We start from the raw sequence: 20,535 nt of genomic DNA on the forward strand, positions 1-20,535 counted from the left end.
TGTTTTATAGTTTATCAATATTTTGTAAAATTTTGAAATACTATTTCCCATGTCAATGTCATTATATATGATTTCATATATGTATTTCGTAAACTTGGGTATCTCTTTAAATGAAGAATTGTTAATGATTCTACTTAAATCTTCCGAATATGACACAATAATCTGTAAAGTTAGCCAGTCCTGTTGTGGAATTTTGTATGTTGTTTTTATTACTTGCATATCTAAAACTTTTAGTTCTTTGATACATTGGAGCCAACAAACAAATCCTTTCTGTTCCCAGGAATTAATAATTTCTCTATATATTTTATGTGGAAAGTTCTTTGTGACTATAAATGGTGTTAAAAGAGCAAACCAGATTTTTAAATCTACATTTGCATTAATAATTTTCCTAAATGAGTCAATGTAATAATTAATCATATGAGTATTAGTGGGTTTAGTTATGTTATATTGCACACTAATAAATAATATGTGCCATGGCAAATTGTTTTTATCTGTTATTTGAAATTTCTTTTGTAAATCAAATTCATTTATTGATATTACAATTAGTAATTCTTTCCAATTTGCAGAGTAATTTGGACTTATCCAATCTGAGATTGTTTTAGATATTGTTGTTTTTATATATGTTTCTATATCAGGAAAGTTTAATCCTCCCTGTTTCCATGGTCTGATATGATGTAGTAAAGCTATTCTGTTTCTTTTGGGAAACCATAAAAATTTTATTAGGCATGACTTTATTTCTTTAAGTATATTCCTTTCAAGTAACAGTTGTATTGCCAAGGCTATATATAGGATCTTAGGCAGTAAAACCGTTTTTATTAACTGTAATCTATCTTCAAATGTTAATATTATTTTGTTCCATTTTTCTAGAGATTTTAATTGTATTGATGATATTATTGTAGTTTTTTTAGACTAACTCATTATTATCCTTGCATAACTCAATTCCTAGATATTTTAAAATAGATTTGTGTTTCCCTATGATGTGATCCCCCTTAGTCTGTAGTTCTTTTTTTATTTAATAATAACAATTTTGATTTGGATTTATTGAAATGGAGTCCTGAAGTCATGTGAAATTTGTCAATTAATATATCTAATTCTTCTAATGTCACTTTTGTATTAGATAATGTTAGTAATATGTCATCAGCAAATAGCATTACTTTAGAATTGTATTGTTCATAAACATCTATTCCTTTGATTTTTATATTGTTATGAATTGAATTTGCCAATATTTTAATAGCCATAGTAAACAGAATCAGTGACATGGGACATCCATGTTTACTGCATTTTGTTATATGTATAGATTCAGAGGTAAAAGGACCTAACTTGACATACGCTAAATTATTTGTATATATATATATATATATATATATATATATATATATGTATATATATATATATATATATATATATATATATATATATATATATATTCTTTAGGAGATGAACAAAGGATGCAGGAAATTCAAATAGCATTAGGATTTTGAATAAATAGTCCCACTTTAGGGAATCAAAGGCTTTCTCTATACCTAAGCCAATTATGAGTGTTTCTTTATTTTCTTTATTAACATAATCTATAAGGGAAATTATCCTTTTAATATTGTCATGCATGTGTCTATGATATATAAATCCAGTTTGATCATTATTTATTGTTTTGGATAATGGTATTTTTATTCTGTTAGTTAATATTGTCATAAATATCTTATAGTCATTATTTAATAATGATATAGGTCTATATGAGGTACAGAGGTTTGGGGATTTGTTTTCCTTTAGGATTGGTGTGATTATGAAATATCTCCAATAGGGTAGTATTCAAGCTTGTGACTGAATTTCTAATAGAGTTTTATGGAAGAGGGATAGTATCTTTGAAGGACAACGTTTATATATTTCCATAATTATGCCATCTATACCCGGAGTTTTATTATTTTTACCCTCCTTTATTGTATCTGTAATTTTGTTGTAGGATATGGGTGCTTGCAGATCTAGTTTTAATTTTTCTGGTATTTTTTTTTATATTAGAACATTTTTCATCTAGATTTACTTGATCAATACATATATTTTCTTTTTGGAAATATTTCATATAGTGATTTCTATAGGCATCAAGAATGTCACCGATATCTGAGACATTATTCCCTATCTTTTCATGGAAGATACTTTTAATGTTATTAGCTTTTGATTGTATTTTGATTCTTGCGGATAAGTTATGTAGATACTTGGGAGAAGTGGCCAGGGTATTCATCTTTAGTTTTTCTAAAGCTAAACTAGTTTTATGTGTTAGAATTTCATTGTATTTATTGTTTAGTACTTCTACTTTCTTTTTCATCTCCAAATGCTTTTGATTTTTTTCAGCTTTTACTGATAAAAGTTTGTATTGTAGATCTAATAATTCAAAATCCCATTCTATGATTTTTTTTTTTACCAAGTTAGGGTTTTACCATATATGTAAGCTTTTAATGAGTCCCATATCATTATTTTATTTATCTCTGTGATGTAATTAATATCTAAAAAGAACTGTAATTCAAGATAAGAACCAGGGTTTGAGCTCTTTAATTATAGTTATATATGCCAGAATTCTAGAGTTAAAAATTAATGGTTTGTACCCATTTTGAAGTTTTAGTATCAATGAATTGTGGTCTGAAAAGGGGCAGGGAGTGATTGAGAAATTATTTTAGAGTGTAAGTCATGGGTAGCAAATATTTTATCTATTCTAGTTTGGGTACCAAATCTGTGATCTTGATGGGAAAACAACAAAGATTTATCTTCTTTAAATTTGAAAGTATGTATAAGATGAAATGATTCTACCCACCTGTTTAAAGCTTTTGATACAACAGATGTACGTAATGGTCTTTTATTTGTAGATTCAGAAATATCAAATATACAGTTAAAATCTCTGTCTAATATTAAGTTGCCTTTATAATTATTGGAAATGAAATCCAAGTGTTTTTTAACAGTTCCTGTTCCAGTGCCTGGAAACCAGTATAGAATGGCTAGGGTCCATATCCTGTTATTATATTTAACTATTACTAATGCCATAAGGCCTTCTTTATCTTCATACTTATAAATGATTTCTGGGTTAATCACATTTGTTTCCATAGAATTGTTACCCCTTTTGTCTTTGTCTTATAAGTGGATTGCACCAATATCATATATTCCTTAGGATTCCATTTGTAATTGTCATTTGTTTTGAAATGAGTTTCTTGAAGAAAGACTATCTGTGCTTTGTTCAGTTTTAAATATTTCAGTAGATTTGATCTCTCGCTAGGATTATTTAAGCCATTGGTATTTAAAGATAATAGTTATAGCTATTACATGACTTGTTATGCACATTTACTTATAACAAAATCATCATGCTTCCCCTTGATGTTCAATGTAGTGTATCTCATTTATGACAAGTTAAGACAGTAGTGTTATTATACACAAGTCCATGTTATTAAATCTTGTCTTTAATATATAAATTCAACAGACTGCTTCATCTTATATGATGATTATATATTTTATGTCTAGATTTACTAAAATCATTCATTACATAACTATTTTGTGTGTGTGTGTGTGTGTGTGTGTGTTTGGATGTTGCTTAGTTATTTGAGAGACCACAAGCTGTAATGCTTATTCTTATTAGTAGCTCCTTCCAAGCATGTTTATATAGTCTGCAGACTTTAAACTATGAGACCCTTCTAGTTTCTTAGGGTGGCTTAATGTTTAAGGTGTTTGCCTTACAAACACAAGGTGCAGGGTTTGAGTCTCACAAGGGATAATTGGCTAGGTTTAAAATGGCTCGCAAGGGCAGTTAGCCTAGTACTAATATATGAACATATGTGAACATAAGTATATTTCCATCCTTACATACACACATATCAGTACTTCAAGCATGGGCAACAATGCCCATCCAGTTTTGCCAGAATACCATTCACTAGTTCATGTGGTGTGTTTCCAGGCTGTTCTTAAAATATCCAAACCAATATTTGTCCTGTTCCATTTTACCATCCTGTTCCATGCAGGAGCCACTTTGCCAGTGAACCACTCAACACACCTTCCATTCCCACAGATATTTCCATGAAGGAAATCTGATGACCCTCTAGCACTTACCGGCAACCCCAAACACCCCTAGAATCAGCTATCCCCATATGCCTAACATGTCCGAGGAAGCTTTCCTCTCAGACCACTGCAAAGGGTACTGCACAAGACCAAGTGGTCTTAGTCTTTTACAATAACTCAGACTTTCACTCTTATGTAGGTCTTTAATGTGTTTGGGCCAAAATACATTTTAAATATAAAATTGCGCTTAATGTTTTATTTTATTTTATTTTTTATCAAGAAGGTTAACACCTTCCAAAAATCCCCAGGAATCTGAGCAAATATGTGTTTCTGTTTTAATAATAAGCTTAAGTTTGTTGTCAATATATTTTGCACATGCATATGTGATCAAGCCCCTCCCATCCACAATGGGCCTAAAGGGTGGATCGTACAAGTTCTTATGAATTTTAGGGGACCCGAAAAGGGTGGTTATAATAGGAGCTGGCATGGCCAAATAATGTTAAATATCGATAGTGATACTACCTTCCAAAAATAAATCATTAAGGGTGTTGTTTATTCTTTTATAGGCACCATTAACCTCATTTATACTGGTATGTTCATGTCACTCTCCAAATATTCACACATTTTATTAACATACACTATTTGGTCCATAACACCAAACCCCCTCCTTTATCTGGTTTCATGACTCTAATGTGACACACTTTCAACAACTGCAGAAAGTCCAACTCATCCTGAGTTATGTTATTTTGATGCTCCTTATTATGATGCTCAATATTATTTTTATTATTATTATTATTACAAAACATTGCTCTCAAGTCCATCTCGCATATTCTTTCAAACATAGTGAGGGACTCATGGAGAAGTGGATTAAACAGGCTCGAAATTCTGAAGCTATTAATTAAGGAAGGATTAGAACCCATTAGACATGTTAAATTTAGCTTTTTTACAAACAGTTTGAGATCTATAATAGTTCTTACTAAATCTGCCTTTCTGTCTAGGACAAAAGTTAGTCCCTTAGCAAAGATAACAACAGTACTTTCATTAATGTCCAAGGTGGTAATGTTAAAAATTTTAAAGTCTTTTAGGGAACTCATGTGAATTTTAAGGTTTTGTTTTTGTTGAATCCTGGTCATGTTTTGCGGTGATTCTGGCATCTCCATTGTGAGCCCTGATTCCTGTTGCTCCTCCACTGACCACGTTGGTTCTCTTGGCATCGCTGAAAACCTAATTATTATTACCACCATTTCCATTATTGTTATTTTGCTGTTCATTTCATTGTAGACTGTTAGCCTGTTGTTTGTCCTTTCACTGCGTCATAAGGCTGGCATCTGTGGTTGATTACTCATGTCATTCTGTAGGTTATTCAGTTCTTCCCCATTTACCCCATTATCTAATGAATGCGACCTTGTATCATCGGGCACACTACTCATAGGTTTATTTGTTTCTGGAGGTGGAGGATAAGCCATGTCTTTTGAATATTCATTAATGACACGATTAATCTTTTTCTTTTTTGTTTCAATTGCTTTATTAATGTCAGAATCAATACGTGTGTAAATACATGCATGATCATATTTGAACCTCCCAAAGCCTGGATTTGTAGTAATGTTATGCTCGAGAATCTCAAACTTAGCCCTTAAAGCATCAATTTGGGCAACATATTGTTTGATGAATAGTTCTAAAAACTCCATTCCCTGACGATCGAATAATTGAATGAATTCATAATAGGAGAGAAACTTATGCACTAGGCCAACAGGGTAGCGCCACTGATGAAACCCTTTCAAAATGATTCTTTTAGTAATACATTCACGGAAGTAAGAAACATCCAACTGTAACTTCTGACATTTGAAAAGTTTAGTGTCATATTCATTGAGTTGTGTCACAATGTAAGATGTAATAATGTAGATGTAAAAGATCTCTACACGGTCATACCACAAGGGTTGGGCATAAGTGGGTAAGAGATTTTTTGAACCTCAAAGGTGCTGATAACTATGATATATATGTTATTGAAATCCTACTTGAGCTTGTACTGTCTAATAACTTTATGTACTTTAATGGAGACTTTTATCTACAAAAAACAGGGGTGGCTATAGGGTCAACCTTTGGGGGCAGTTTCGCTAATTGCGTAATGGCCTACTGGGAAAGGGTATTATTATTTAATAATAGAATGTTTCAAGATAATGTAGTATGGTACACCAGATATCAAGATGATATGTTTTTTGTGTGGAAGGGTCAGGTGGAAATGGTTGAGCCTTTTATTAGAAGTATTAAAGAACTCACAGAATTTTAGAATTTACTCACCAAGTCGAACTGGAGTCTATTAATTTTCTCCCAAGGACTCCATTGATAATGGGTTCTCATTGTCCCAATGGACTATCCTGGTTAACCAATTGCAAATAAATAAAATAAATAGATATCCAGTTGACAAAGGATAGAGTTCATAATAGGTTTAGGACAACCATATATAGAAAACCATATTAAACCACCAAGAAGGAAAAATAGTCCAAGAAACGACTCAGCCAGTATATCCAAAGAATTTATTTTATAGTACCAACAATTGATGTTATCCAGCGCCTCGGCATGAGCCTTTTAACAAAGTATAACAAAACCCATTTCTCATTCCTTTATATAGTAAAAAACTATTCTAATAGAACAATTAAAAAAACACTTAATTACAGCAGCCATTTCCAATCAAGCTCTCTATTTAACCCCTTAGGGTGTAAAGTGTCAAATTTTAAAATAAACAGTGCTTCTTTCCATTGTAGTTTATTCTTCAAGCACATACCTTTCACACAATGTACATTTTCCAAAATTGTGCCTGTTAAATTCTTACCATCACTGTTATGATATTTTTTAAAATGAAAGCCTAAAGGGCTTTCTACCTTTTCATTTTTAATATTTCTCAGATGTTCTAAGAACCTGACTCGAAAACTTCTTTTAGATTCACCTATGTAAAATAAATTGCATTCACATTTGAGTACATATACAATACCCTCTGTTACAACTAAAATTACCATTCACATTAAATTTCTTTCCATTTATACAGTCAAAAGAATTTACTGTTTGGTTACATATACTACAATGACCACATGCTTTAAAACCATAATCAGAAATACATTTAGTTAGACTGGCAGCAGAAAAAATAAAATAAGCATGAACTAGCATATCGTTAATACTTTTTCCACGTCTATAAGACACCATAGGTTTGTGAGGTAACAATTCACCCAGGCATGGATCTTGTAACAAATGTGTCCAATAAAACATAACAATTTCTACTAATTTCTCTGTATATGTTCCATATGTTGTAACAAAAAACATTTTATCCACTTGTTGATTATACACATTTTTATCTGATTTAGCCCTATATTTTACTTGTTTATGAATCTGATTATTAAAATTCAAATTATTTTTAGCTTGTTCTACACTTTCTACACTATAACCTCTTTTGATAAATTTCTGACAAGTCAACTCAATTTCTAATTCTTTTTGTTGTTCATCACTAGTTAATCTTGAAATTCGCAATAATTCATTATAGGGAAGTGCTGATATTAAGTGTGGAGGATGGCAACTAGTCCCATTAATGAAATTATTCACATCTTCAAATTTATGATGTACTGATGTTACTACCTTATTACCTATAACATGCAAATTAACATCCAAAAATGTAACTTTATCTCCCCACTGAGTTCCATCAAACTTTATACCAGAATTATTACAGTCTAGGTCATGAATAAAATTATGTACATCTAAACTACCCCCTTCACATAGAAAGATTAAATCATCTATGTAACGATAATATTCTATTACATGACTTCTGAAAAAGTACATTCTATACAGAAATTTGGTTTCAAAATAACCCATAAATAGATTTGCATATACTGAAGCGAAAACTGCTCCCATCGCTGTGCCTTTAATTTGTTGATAAAGAATTTCATTAAATTCAAAAAAATTATTTTTAAGACAAAACAGTATTAAATCAACTGTATAATAAGTAAGTGGAGTTTCACCCAAATGAAATTTAAAAGCTTCCACCCCTAATTCATGTGTAATATTAGTATACAAATTTTTAACATCTACTACTATCCAGTACCTATTTTCATTCCACTGAATTTTATTAATTTTCTCCAGAAAGTCAAAGGTGTCTCTAATGTAGGAAGACAACTGCACAACCTTTGGTAAAAGTAATTCATGCAACACAATTCCTATATTATGAAGAAAATAGTTGCAAGCAGACACTATAGGACGACCTGGGGGATTATATCTATCTTTATGTAGTTTAGGAAGACAGTAAAATTTGGCCATAGTCCAATTTCCTATGGAAAATTTCCTCTCTATGTCTTTTTTGGTAAAATAGCCAAGTCTATACCCCCTATTTATTAGTTCATTATATGCTGACAAGGCTGTTTCATATTCCTTCCATACAGCAATTCTATATACTTCCTCATTATTTAAATTATCCATACACATCTTATAATACTGTTCTACTGTCATTATAACTAACTTATTGCCTTTATCTGAGGGCTTAAATATAATGTCTTTTCTACATCTCATCTTCGTTAAAGCCTCCCATTCATTTTTAGTTAGATTATAAGACACTTTTTCCTTTTTTTTTAAAATATCCTGCATAGAATAATTCACTATGCTGGAAAAACATTTCACTGCCTCATTAGTAAAAGGAGGTATATAGTTACTTTTTATGCTAATCCCATCTGTCGGTAATAGACAGTAAGCATTCACAGTTTCATCATTCTCAAAAAAAGAATCACAAGAAAAAAATTCCATAGAAGTTGTCTCATTCAAAGAATCATCCATATCAAAAGAGTTAGTTACTTGTACATTTTTTTCTTTTGACTTTGAAAAAAAAGCACAAAAGATGTAACTTTCTTACTAGCTTAAAAACATCTATTTTAAATGTATGCATATTAGAAACAACAGTAGGAATAAACTTAATGCCACAATTTAATACTGCTATTTCAGTATCTGAAAAAGAACTGCCAGTTAAATTAAAAACATACTGTTCATCTAACCTGTCATTAACACCATTAATTTTAAGAAAGTTAATACCATCTTTTCCTTTTTCCCTGTTGATTCTGTTGTTGCCTGCCCCACTTCGTATCTGCTTGTCCCCTTTTCTGACCTCTCTCACTTGTATTGGGTCTGTTATAAAAATGTTCATACATATATTTACTTTTTTGAGCTGGAGGAAGTGAAGGAAAGTCTGCATTTTCATCCGACCATTCTCCTGAAGCTTCTGTTGCTTCAGATGAAGCAAACAAGACACCATGTTTTTTTCTTTACCATTCTTTTACCAAAGAACCCGCCCATGGTTTTCAGATGGTTTTTATTGGTAAAAGCAGTCTCATTTGCATAATCCCTCAGATCTCTCTGCAATTTGTGTATTTTTCTGTCAATCAAAGTCTCAGTTTTACTCAATACTTTCTCATTAAGATCTTTTAACACGCCCTCAAATCTAGGGACCGTCAGAGAAGTGCATAAACTAGAGCACAGCTTTGCAATGTCATTTTTAATCAGTTTTTGTTTTAACAAATCTCTTTCGACTAGGATGGCCACCCATTCTGTTGTACAGTGATGTGCTGCCATCGCCCATCTTTTAGCAAACTGTACATCTTCTACATTTTTTTTATCAAAGGGCGTAGAAGGATTTTTGAAAGGTCTTAAGCCCTTTGGAGTAATATTCAGCTCCAGATACCTTTGTAAGCTAATAAGTTATAATGTGTCATTTTCTTTAAAAAGTAAACTTTCAAGTTTTTTAACAGTACCTTGTAATTCAGCTGACATAGCTGCAGTATGATGTTGTCCTATAGTAGAGAATGGATTAACAGTCCATTTTTGACATCCATCCAACAGCACTTTATCCCAAATCTTCTGTGACTCTCCCAGTTGGGATGTAATATTCATACCTCTATCAGGCAAACGTTCTCCCACCTGTAGAATATTTTGTTCAAACGTTCTTTGAGTAGTATCTCCCAGTTCCTCACGAAAAATTCGGGGAGTTTGGAAAGAAGGATCACTGGCCATTGATAAAAGTATATTAAACCACCAAGAAGGAAAAATAGTCCAGGAAATGACTCAGTCAGTATATCCAAAGAATTTATTTTATAGTACCAACAATTGATGTTCTCCAGCGCCTTGGCATAAGCCTTTTAACAGAGTATAACAAAACCCATTTCTCATTCCTTTATATATATATATATATATATATATATATATATATATATATATATATATATAAAAAACCAACCTATTCAAATGCGTTTTTACATTTCACAAGTTGCCACCCTTATCACCAAAAGAAGGTGGTGGTTAAAGGACAAGTAGTAAGGGCAGCTAGAATGGTGTTGGCCGACAGCGATTATCTTTCAGAATGTGAAATTTTGAAGAACATGTTTCTTAAGAGAAGGTATCCCAAAAGGTTCTTAGCATATATTTTTAATGAAGTTAATTTTAAAAGGACATCTGGGCACTTTAAACCTATTGTACAAAAGGGCTATAGTAACGCCCATAGGGAACCTTTGGAACAGGGTACAGTTGTAACAAACCAGATGAGTACACAGTTAAATAATAAAAATTTAGAAACTAGTTTCTTGATTATATATTCTATAGATATAGATAATATCAAGAATATTTTGTATAAGAATTGGGCCATCATCTTGGAAGATAATGACCTTAATAAAATATTAGAAGCTCAACCACGTTTTACTTATAGAAGTGGTCCTAATTGAAGAGCCTATTAGAAAATCAAGGGAAAAGTAGTTGAAATGAAGAAAACCAATCTATGAAATAAACCCTACAAAATGTTTGTTAGTACACATGAAACATTTTTACATAAGTCTGGATCTGAACTCTCACTCCAGTGACCCTTCACAACACAGTAGGTGTGTCTTATTCCTCTTTGCCACACAGCTTTACAGCAGGGAAGTGAAATCATTCTGCATAAAACCAACTGAACATCATCCACAGTACTGACAAGCCATATGACAGTTATTTGTGCATGTATTAATTTTAGATGTAGTGCACTGAGTGATCATACAACCATTTATGACTCTTGCTTGCTGTCTTACATCTCTGTTTGTTGCTCATTCTTGTCTTATCTGGCCAGTAATCATGACAGTCTGTAAGGCAGTCTATATCCTTGTCCTTAATATGTGTGAGGGGGTCTGTATTAGATCACCAAATGCTTAAAAAAGCGAACGGTGATTGATCGAACCTATGTAAGTGAAAGCTTAAAATAATGAAGCATCAGAAACCCAAATTTTTGCCTAGGGAAAGAATTTGGTTGTCAGTTTCTGTTGCTTCAGTATTTTCAGTGCTGTGGTGAAAAGTTAAGGGTTGGGTTCAGGTAAGTGTGCGATTGTGTTGATGTGAGTGTTAGGGTGGGTTAGGTGAGTTAGGGTTAGGGTGCGGGTTAGATATGTGTGCGATTGTGTGGACGTGAGGGTTAGGGTGGGTTAGGTGACTTAGAGTTAGGGAGTGGGTGAGGTGAGTGTGCGATAGTGACGGACCTTAGGGTTAGTGTTTGGGTTAAGGTAAGTGGATAGTTAGTGCTGTGTGTATAGTTTAGTGTACTTTTGGTGTTAGATTTTAGGTGTATGTGTGTGGATTGCTGTTTGTTTGGTGTGCTTGTGTTGTGTGTATGTGTTTTGGAACAGCGATTTTTTTCCCTAGGAAAAAAATCACTGTTCTGACAGTTCGAGATTGTAAGCTTTCGCTTACATAGGGTCGATTAATCACCGTTCGCTTTTTTAAGCATTCAGTGATCTAATATAGACCCGTGTGAGGATATTGAATGGCAAAAAATATACAGTCGTTAACAAATGAAGGGGGAGGTTGGATGTTAATGAACAGAACCTGTGAATTGTGTGCTGCTTGCTTATATTTCCAACCTTGTTAAAATTACTTCTACACTTTGTAAGTCTAACCTGACACACCCACTGGAGGTAGGACAGTCTGCATTGCTGTTTTCCTTCTCCCTACCAGTAATCATTCACAGTTGCAATCCATTAGCAACAAACCCCGTGGGACTGCCTTCACTATGTTTACATCTGCAATACCGAGTCAAGTATTTGGGATTCAGCAACTCTAATTAGTTCACACCTCATCTGCATCATCATGATGCTCACAGCTATGAATCTACACCATAAAAAGGCAAGGATCTAGCTAGGAAACCTGAAGGTGAAGAGACACAGAAGAGGCTATTACTTTAGGATATATCTGCACAGAAGACTACTGACCTTGAGAAGGCATGCTTGCACTTTTCAACCTCACACTGCATATGCTGAAATGTCATTAAGAAAACTCTGTTTATTATACACACACACACACACACACACACACACACACACACACACATATATATATATATATATATATATATATATGTATATTAGCAAATATTACTTTTATTTCTATTACTTAAAAGTGTACTGATACTCAGGGATAGTTTGCCTGTTAGCACTTTTAGCATTTCACTGATGGTTGTTAGCAAAATCTATCCTTTGCCTATTCTTTTGGGGGCAGGGGAGCAAAGCTTCGTTTCTGTTTTGCCATAAACAAGGATATGTTGCTATTGTTACTCTCATTGTTTTGCATCCAGCCTTGCTTTGTTTGTGAAAACAATATGTTACAACCACACAATTCCTATTGTTCATATTTCAAATATCTTGACTGTTTTACGTTTCTCCAGTGGGTAATAGTGAAATGTTAACTTTTCTGTTTTATCTGTAAACTGGAATTTATTAGTTATGTTATACTTATATGTATTATCCTGCTGTTGTCTTAGGTCACCTAGGACTATGGCACCCAGGCATCTTAATCCTCAAACCCCCCCCCCCCTTCAGTGACCCTGAGAATCAGGTCATTGTGGAAGCTTTTACATGACATGGTGATTTCTGCTTGAAAGGGGATGTAGAGATATGTCAGGCAGAATGTAAATTTGGCAGCAGATATTTGCTGTTGTGAATGCAGTAGGCAGCAACAGCAGGAGATATGATCAGGTGTGCCATAGGGCCACTGACACAAACTCATGTGGATGGAAGAGAGCAGCTGCAGTGGACCCTGATTGGACAGGTGCGGTGGGGTTGCTATAGGGCCACCACTACCAGCAAATGAAGACTTCCTGTCCACTATCAGGGATTCATTCCCAGAAAGCTGCAGAACAGCATGTACTTGACATTGGTGCTACTGTTTCAGGAAAAGCAAGTATGTATCAGGGGTAGCTTCCCTGTAGGTATATGTATCTCAGTTGTTGAATACTCTTGTATAATAAAACAGCTACAGCAGTGCATTAGTTCTGTTTAACAATAAATTGGTTTGGGGGATTGTAGATTGCTACAGTTAACACATTCTAATTGATGACACATGGGCTTAGTTTGGACTTGTCATCCAAGGTCTTGTTGAATGGACAGTTAATGGACATATAAAGGCCAAAAGTTTTTACCCCCTGTGTTACTGTTAATTGTGATGATGGTGTCCTTAATATGCCTAAGTTCTTCCAGGACCATCGTCTGTGGGGAGCATAGCATCAGCTGCACATGGTAAGCCATATAGCTTCTTTGCCAGTGGTGATGAGCAGTTAAAGGAAATCTATAACTTTTATCCATATGTGTGATGTGGGTGTCAGGACTGTTATGTGTATTGCTGTACTGTCTATAGTACTGGCACCACTGTTAGTTTGTTAGCATACATTTGACTATGATAGTGTTGCTATTATTTTTCCTGTATTTGTTCCTTATTATCACAGGTGATCCTGACAGTAGAAGTGTTGGACTCTTACCACCTGATGTCAGAGTCTAGGCAGACTCTAATGATGATGGTGGCCAAACCGAGGCACAGTCGGGGGGGGGGTACAGAGGTTGACAATTCAGCCATCCCCTGTAATGACATCAGACACAGCCAGTAGGCCTACGCCAACCCATTCAAGTGAGCCCTCAGATATTGGACAGGTGGAGGGTGAGGCACGTGATCAGGGAAGTGTGGTTACTGTGGCTTCAGTGCCTGTTGACTCTGGCCATAGCCAAAACTGTGGAGGAAGGTTGTTAGGGGTGTTCAGAGGAAGCCTGCTTTCTATCCTCCACCTGATCCAGGTGTGGCTTCCTATGCCACTGAATGTATGTTTAGGGCCATCATGGAGGCACAGTCATGTTCCCATAGGTCTTCCAGAGAAATGCTTAGGGTTGTAGATGTGGCACACACTGACATGTGGCAGGCCACGGGGTCGTGGTCCTGGGCATCCTCATGAGGGGAGCTCATCCAGCAAATATCAGTCACATTCAGATACCAGCATTGCACGTGCCAGTGCAACTCCAGTTCTCATCGTTAGGTACGACAATGATGAACTGCCACCTCTATCATGCACAGCTCACACATGTGTGACATACCAAGATGTAGACCTACCACAGAGCTTGGCTGTGTTCATGCAGGCACTCACACACCACTTTCACCTGGAGGACAAATACAGACACACATACAACAGTTACATGGTTCAGCCGTGAAGCTTAAAGTTCATTTTGTCAAACTGGCTATTTGTTACTTTATCCAAATGTTTGCCTGCTTTTCTTTCTTACTTACACACACTCACGACCTTTTGTGTCAGCCTAGAATCCCCCCCACACACACACACACACACACACATAACACCTTGTGCAAGTGGTGATAACTGCATCATATCCCTATTTTGTATCTTTTGGATTCAGTGATACGTAATATTTGTGCCTGATGCTCAAGGTGCATGGCTCTCTTAGTGCTTAGTGTATCTACATTTGTGATATTGAATTGGTACTTATACTTTTGACTTATATTGGTCTTAGAATGTTAAACAATCAGTATTGCTAATGATCTGGTGAGGGTTGTGTAGTCTGAAACTGAAATGTGTCTTATTACTTTCTAACTTCTCTCTTTAATGATTTTCCATTACAAAAACATGGTGCTAGACTGAGGATATTCTGTGATCATCAGTACCTTTGAGAGGTATGACTGTGTGAATCTTTGATGCCTGAGGCCTACTACTTGATATTGAACACATATAAGTCACATAAGTCTCTGGTGTCACATGTTAAAGTCATTTCTGTACAAATCACCCACCTTTTACTTGCTTATATTACCAAGTAACAACATGTAAGGATATGCCATTCATTCATATTATTACACATTACACTCCAGGTTCAAGACTTACCTTTCAAATCCAGCAGTTGCAACAGTTTTAGTTCAGGGCTGACTCTGTCTGATGCTCGCAGTACACAGCGATTACATGGGTAGGTAAATGTTGTGTGCATTGCCTGGCATCAATGTTACTATATATATATGTGCATAGGAGGATGGTTTTAGCCCCTTACGTGGTGAGTGAGTGTGTTATACATTGCCTCTTAGCCACTGGGAGGGCATATTGTGATTGCATATGCCTGCCTACACCCACAGCAGCTTCTGGTTCCCCCTTTTACTCCTCATCTGTGTGTGGCTGTGGTTATCTTGCCACTGGTGGTGGGATGTGTGTGCCTATTGCCATTCTTGATCCTGATGAAGCTGTTTTGTCAGATGATGTTGTGTAGCAAGGCACATACTGTGAATATTTCGGTACATGTACGTGGATTGTACTGCAGGGACTCCCACAGATGTATCTAGGCACTGGAACCACAACTTCAGTAGCCCAAACACACACACTATGATATTTCTGGTTTGAGGATGTGCCTCATTATGGCATTCTTCAGCAGGGTATGTGCATTTCTGATGGGTATCATCAGCCATGGTTTCAGTACATGACCTGCATCCTCAAGTAAATTACTCTGTAGGATATCCTCCCTAGTGAAGATCTGATACATTTGGGAGATGTGCCAGATATGTGAATGGTGGTAAATGCCTGGGTTGCCAGCAAACACATGTTCAATATGATTCTTTTGGCATTACACATGACTTGGCAGTTAATCGAGTGGAAGCCCTTTCTATTTATATAGAACCCTCCCTGTTCCTTGGGTGGTGCCTTAATTTCTATATGTGTGCAATCTATGGCACCCAGTACTTCAGGGTAGTGTGGTACAGAGTAGAACTCCTGCATACAGTATTTGTGGCCCTGTCCTCAGGAGTCCATGGAAATATATGTGGTTACTGGCATGTTGTAGCATAACATTCAGGAATTGATGAAGGATCCTGGATGCTGATGCCTGTGACATCCCCATGTCCCCTGTTGGTTTCTGAAAGGTTCCTGTAACTAAAATTTTAAGTGATATACATTCCCTTGTCTCCACTGTTATGGGTTTCCCTTGGTTTGCCCTGGCTGTGAGTTGAGGACAATATAGGTTGCAAAGTTCCTGTAGTGTGTCTCTATCCTCCCTGTAGTCCCCTACAATTTCCATGTTATGTAGATTGTGATAAGTTAAACATGGCCTGAAAACTCTTCTTCTTGCCCATAGTCTAGTAACAGCAGCAGCAGCATAGACTTCAGCCTGCTGCGTATGCATAGGAATTAAAGCAACAGCAGCCCCAACATTATTTCTGTGTAGACTCCATTCCATGGCTGTATTCCAGTTGGTTTTGGAATTCACAGGGAAAATCAGCACTGAGTCTACATGGTTGGTTTTTAGTTTGTTGAATAGCTCTTCCTTCTCGGATTGGTTGATTAGCAAACAATTCAGCTGCTTATGCTGTAAAATGTCACAGTTTTTACCTTATTTGCGCAGCTCTACACACTGTGTAAAGCTGCTTACTGGATCCAAAACAGTGTGCTATTGTGTGCACGTCATGCCGTGCTGCTCACATGGTGTAAATGGACCGTGTAAGGTTTATTGAATCTTGCTGCTTATCTGGATTGCACACACACACACACACACACACACACACACACACACACACACACACACACACACACACACACACACACACACATATGCATGCATACACACACGCTCCTACACACACATACACACATATACTCATGCATGCACATACATGCACATGAACACACAGACACAAACACACACACACACACACACACACAAAATTATGTACCATTGTTGAATGTTGGTTAGTGGTGTTGATTAGGGTGTGATGGAGTGAAAGTATGACTGAGGTAAAAGTAAGAGATTACCTGAGAAAGTCACATATATTAATATGGGCTTGAATGCTTGACAAACACCATTTTGTGGTGTTTTGTTCTGGGGGGGGGGCACTAAAGCAATAAGCAGCAGCACAAGTTAAAAAAATCACTTTATTTTACACATTTGCAGATATAATTTGGAGCACTCTTTAGTAATAATTTGTAGTAGCATGATTTTGGTTCTTTAGGAACATAGATTCATAGACTCATAAGTAAATACTAGGCATTCAGTACAAAAGACCAACCTGACCCTTACCAAATGAGCCATTAGATAAAAAATGTTACAGTGCTCTCCTTTGCTCAAGAAGGCAACACAGGTTCATAGGTATGTACTAGGGTAATGACCACCAGGGCCTTTATAAGCCCAGCTGTGCAATCCAACCTAAGGGTGTTCCTGTGTATCATAGGCATTTTTTAGGATGGGGAATGTTAGTTAGGAATTTTCTAGAGATTATGTTGGGGGTATGTTAATTTTTTTAAGTTAGAATCATAGATGATTTTTCATAAAATAATGGAGTCTCTGATAACTACAAATACTCTTCCACAGTTGCTAGTTAGCCTGAAGGTATGATAGGTCCTGAATTCAGGTTTAGAGAGAGTGCTCTGTATACACTAAAACTCATTTCCTATAATTACACATAAAATGATGCACTTGAGTTGAAGTGGAGCTTCACACACTGATAACATTTTGATACATCTCAAGGCATTGAGCAGAGCGTCTTAATATGGTCCACATTATAATTTACTGTGTTGCAATGTCTAGCAGGAGGCACTGCATAAAAAGGCACTATAGAAGCAGGTAAGCTATGGTCAGTATGTAGGAGCAGGAAAGCTTTGGTCAGAATGTAAATGCCATGGTGTGAGAGGTGCAGTTTATCTTTGGAAAAGTAGGAAGACATGTCCGACACATACTGGATGGTCATGGAATGCAGCACCTACTCAACCAATTATTACAGCAAATTATCTTATCTTAGATTTTTGTCATCATTTTTTGTGATGGCAATTTACCACTAAAAATCAGTGCCCTACTATGAGATGTACACAACTGATTCCATCCTACCAATCTTCCTCTTCTCTTGCATACAGCATCTAAAATCACTCACATCTACATGACCCAGTACTAGGGCATACTTGTACTTATCAGGGGAAAGATTCTAAGCCTCTTGTTATACCAGAACCCTTGTACCTGAATGACAGCTTATATTTTTATTTATTTATTTATTTATTTTACATTTGTTGACCGGGATAGTCAGACTGGATACATGTCCATTTTCAGCGGAGGCCCGGGGAGAAAAGCTCCAACATAGTCACAGAGACAGATAGTTACATATTAGTGTTTAAGATAGAAAAGAATAAAAAGCAATTTACATACTACATATTACACATACTACCTTAATCACCTTGTTCATACCTAGGAAAGTGAAGGTGGACTCAATGTGTCTGACTACGGAGTTTCTAATAACAATATAGTACGCTGGTGTTGTACACCCTCCTGGACCATTTTTGTGACTCTTGAGGTTATGTATACTTGATGGAGTTGTCCTTGGAGGGGGTGTATGTATGACTGCACAACATGGCAGCTAGGGTCATTAGGAGTGTTACCTAGGAGATGGATTGATATCACCAACGTGGTGGTTTGTTACATGATATCGGACTAGTGCTTACTAGAAACGATCTAATGTGAGACACTGGCCTCAAATATAATTAGATATTCATATCTGTTACATATTGTAATAAATTTGATTTTTAAACTGTTCTAATGATATCATTGGTGTACTTTTTAAGATGCTGAAAGTAAAGATTCTAGTCAATATGTCTGATTTTTCTGAAAATCGGGTATATGCAAGACCTAATACTAAACCCATTGAAATGATGGCTTCATTGCTGGTTTTGAAAACTGTAGCAGATTCATTCTTCTTTAACAGGATGTGCTTAGCTTCATAAATAATTGGTAGCCCATAGCCCACATTAGCCATTTGAATAAGGATTTTGACATACAAACAGAATAAGGCTGTTTCATAGTAATTTTTGGATTACTGCATGCACACACAAATAGTGAGTAATTTGCAATGGTGACATTTTTTAGTGCATTCACCAACTGTTCTTATGATTTTATTTAATTTCAGTTGCTTTAGGGTAATTTATGTTACCTGTCTTCCTGATAAGAGAATACATTTTTTACAAAGCAGATTACAGAATTAAATGAAAACATAAATACATGTATATGCATTTATTAAGTAAGGACTTGAATTACTATTATAAACTGTACTTGACTTTGGATAGTTTGAAGTTCTACTTTTATGGCCAAAAATCTAAACTGTGCCTAATGTTTTATTTAAACTTTAAAAAGAAAACACAGATTTTGCATTGCCAAAATAATTTGCAACTGTAACTTAAATTTTACATTGTAAATAAATTATCCTAATTATGTTTCTTTCAGGACCTGGATAGCTATCTAGAAGCTGTATATCTAAAAGGAGAAAAGGTAAGATTAGACAACCTAACTTTTTATAAAATGAGCGTCATACTGCTTGCTAATATTACTATTGGTCTCTGCTGTACACCAGCATCTAGTAACAAACTGATACTATATTTGTTTTTGAGTGGAAAGATGCAACTGTTGTGTACTCATGCCTTCATTAAACTGTTAGTAAATAATACTAATTAATTCTATAGCTATGGTGGTATTTAAAAATTACGAAGAGAATCCATGGAGTAAAAGAAGATAGGCTATTGTACAATAAAAATAGAATAAGCATTCTGACACCAGTTGTCATATATTTGGAAATTAGACTTGTTTATGATGTATTTATTATCTTCTAGTTATTGCAAAGCATAGTACGGGCACAGTCATTGTATTAGCCCTGTCTACCTGTAGCAGTGTGTTGGGAAGTGGGACTGCATTATGTGTGTGCGTGTGTGTGTGCGTGTGTGTGTGTGTGTGTGTGTGTGTGTGTGTGTGTGTGTGTGCGTGTGTGCGTGTGTGCGTGTGTGTGTGTGTGTGTGTGTGTGTGTGTGTGTGTGTGTGTGTGTGTGTGTGTGTGTGTATGCACTCCCTGTGCTAATGCATACGCCAACATAGTAGTTTATCAATGGGAAAAGGATTTCATTTTCAAGGACCCCAGATTCAGGCATGTCATCTTATATAGGCATTTCGTAGATGACGTTTTGATTTTCTGGAATGGTGGACTAGAAATGTTACAGGAATTCATTTTATATATGAATTCCACTACCTCGTTCTTTTGCTTTACCTATGAGTGTTCCAGCACAAAGGCAAACTTTTTGGATGTCACCATCATAAAAGAAATAAATAACAGCCTGACCACTACTCTTTATAAAAAATCATGCTGGAAAAACAGTATCCTGCATTATAATAGTCTACACCCACGTTATGTTTTTCGTAA

General features: G+C 35.5%; 1 protein-coding gene across 1 annotated transcript in view; it reads left to right on the top strand.

Moving 5' to 3' along the window:
• LOC122815075 overlaps window positions 1-20,535 on the top strand; it is a 3,014,144-nt gene that overhangs the window by 1,488,766 nt on the left and 1,504,843 nt on the right. Inside the window, exon 79 of the mRNA XM_044087319.1 lies at window positions 19,572-19,616. Coding sequence (XP_043943254.1) covers window positions 19,572-19,616 — 45 coding nt within the window. The remainder of the gene's footprint in view (window positions 1-19,571; window positions 19,617-20,535) is intronic.

This window comes from Protopterus annectens, chromosome 11.part0 (assembly GCF_019279795.1).
Source record: "Protopterus annectens isolate FY-2018-M chromosome 11.part0, PAN1.0, whole genome shotgun sequence".
In the NCBI taxonomy this organism is placed as follows: domain Eukaryota; kingdom Metazoa; phylum Chordata; order Ceratodontiformes; family Protopteridae; genus Protopterus; species Protopterus annectens.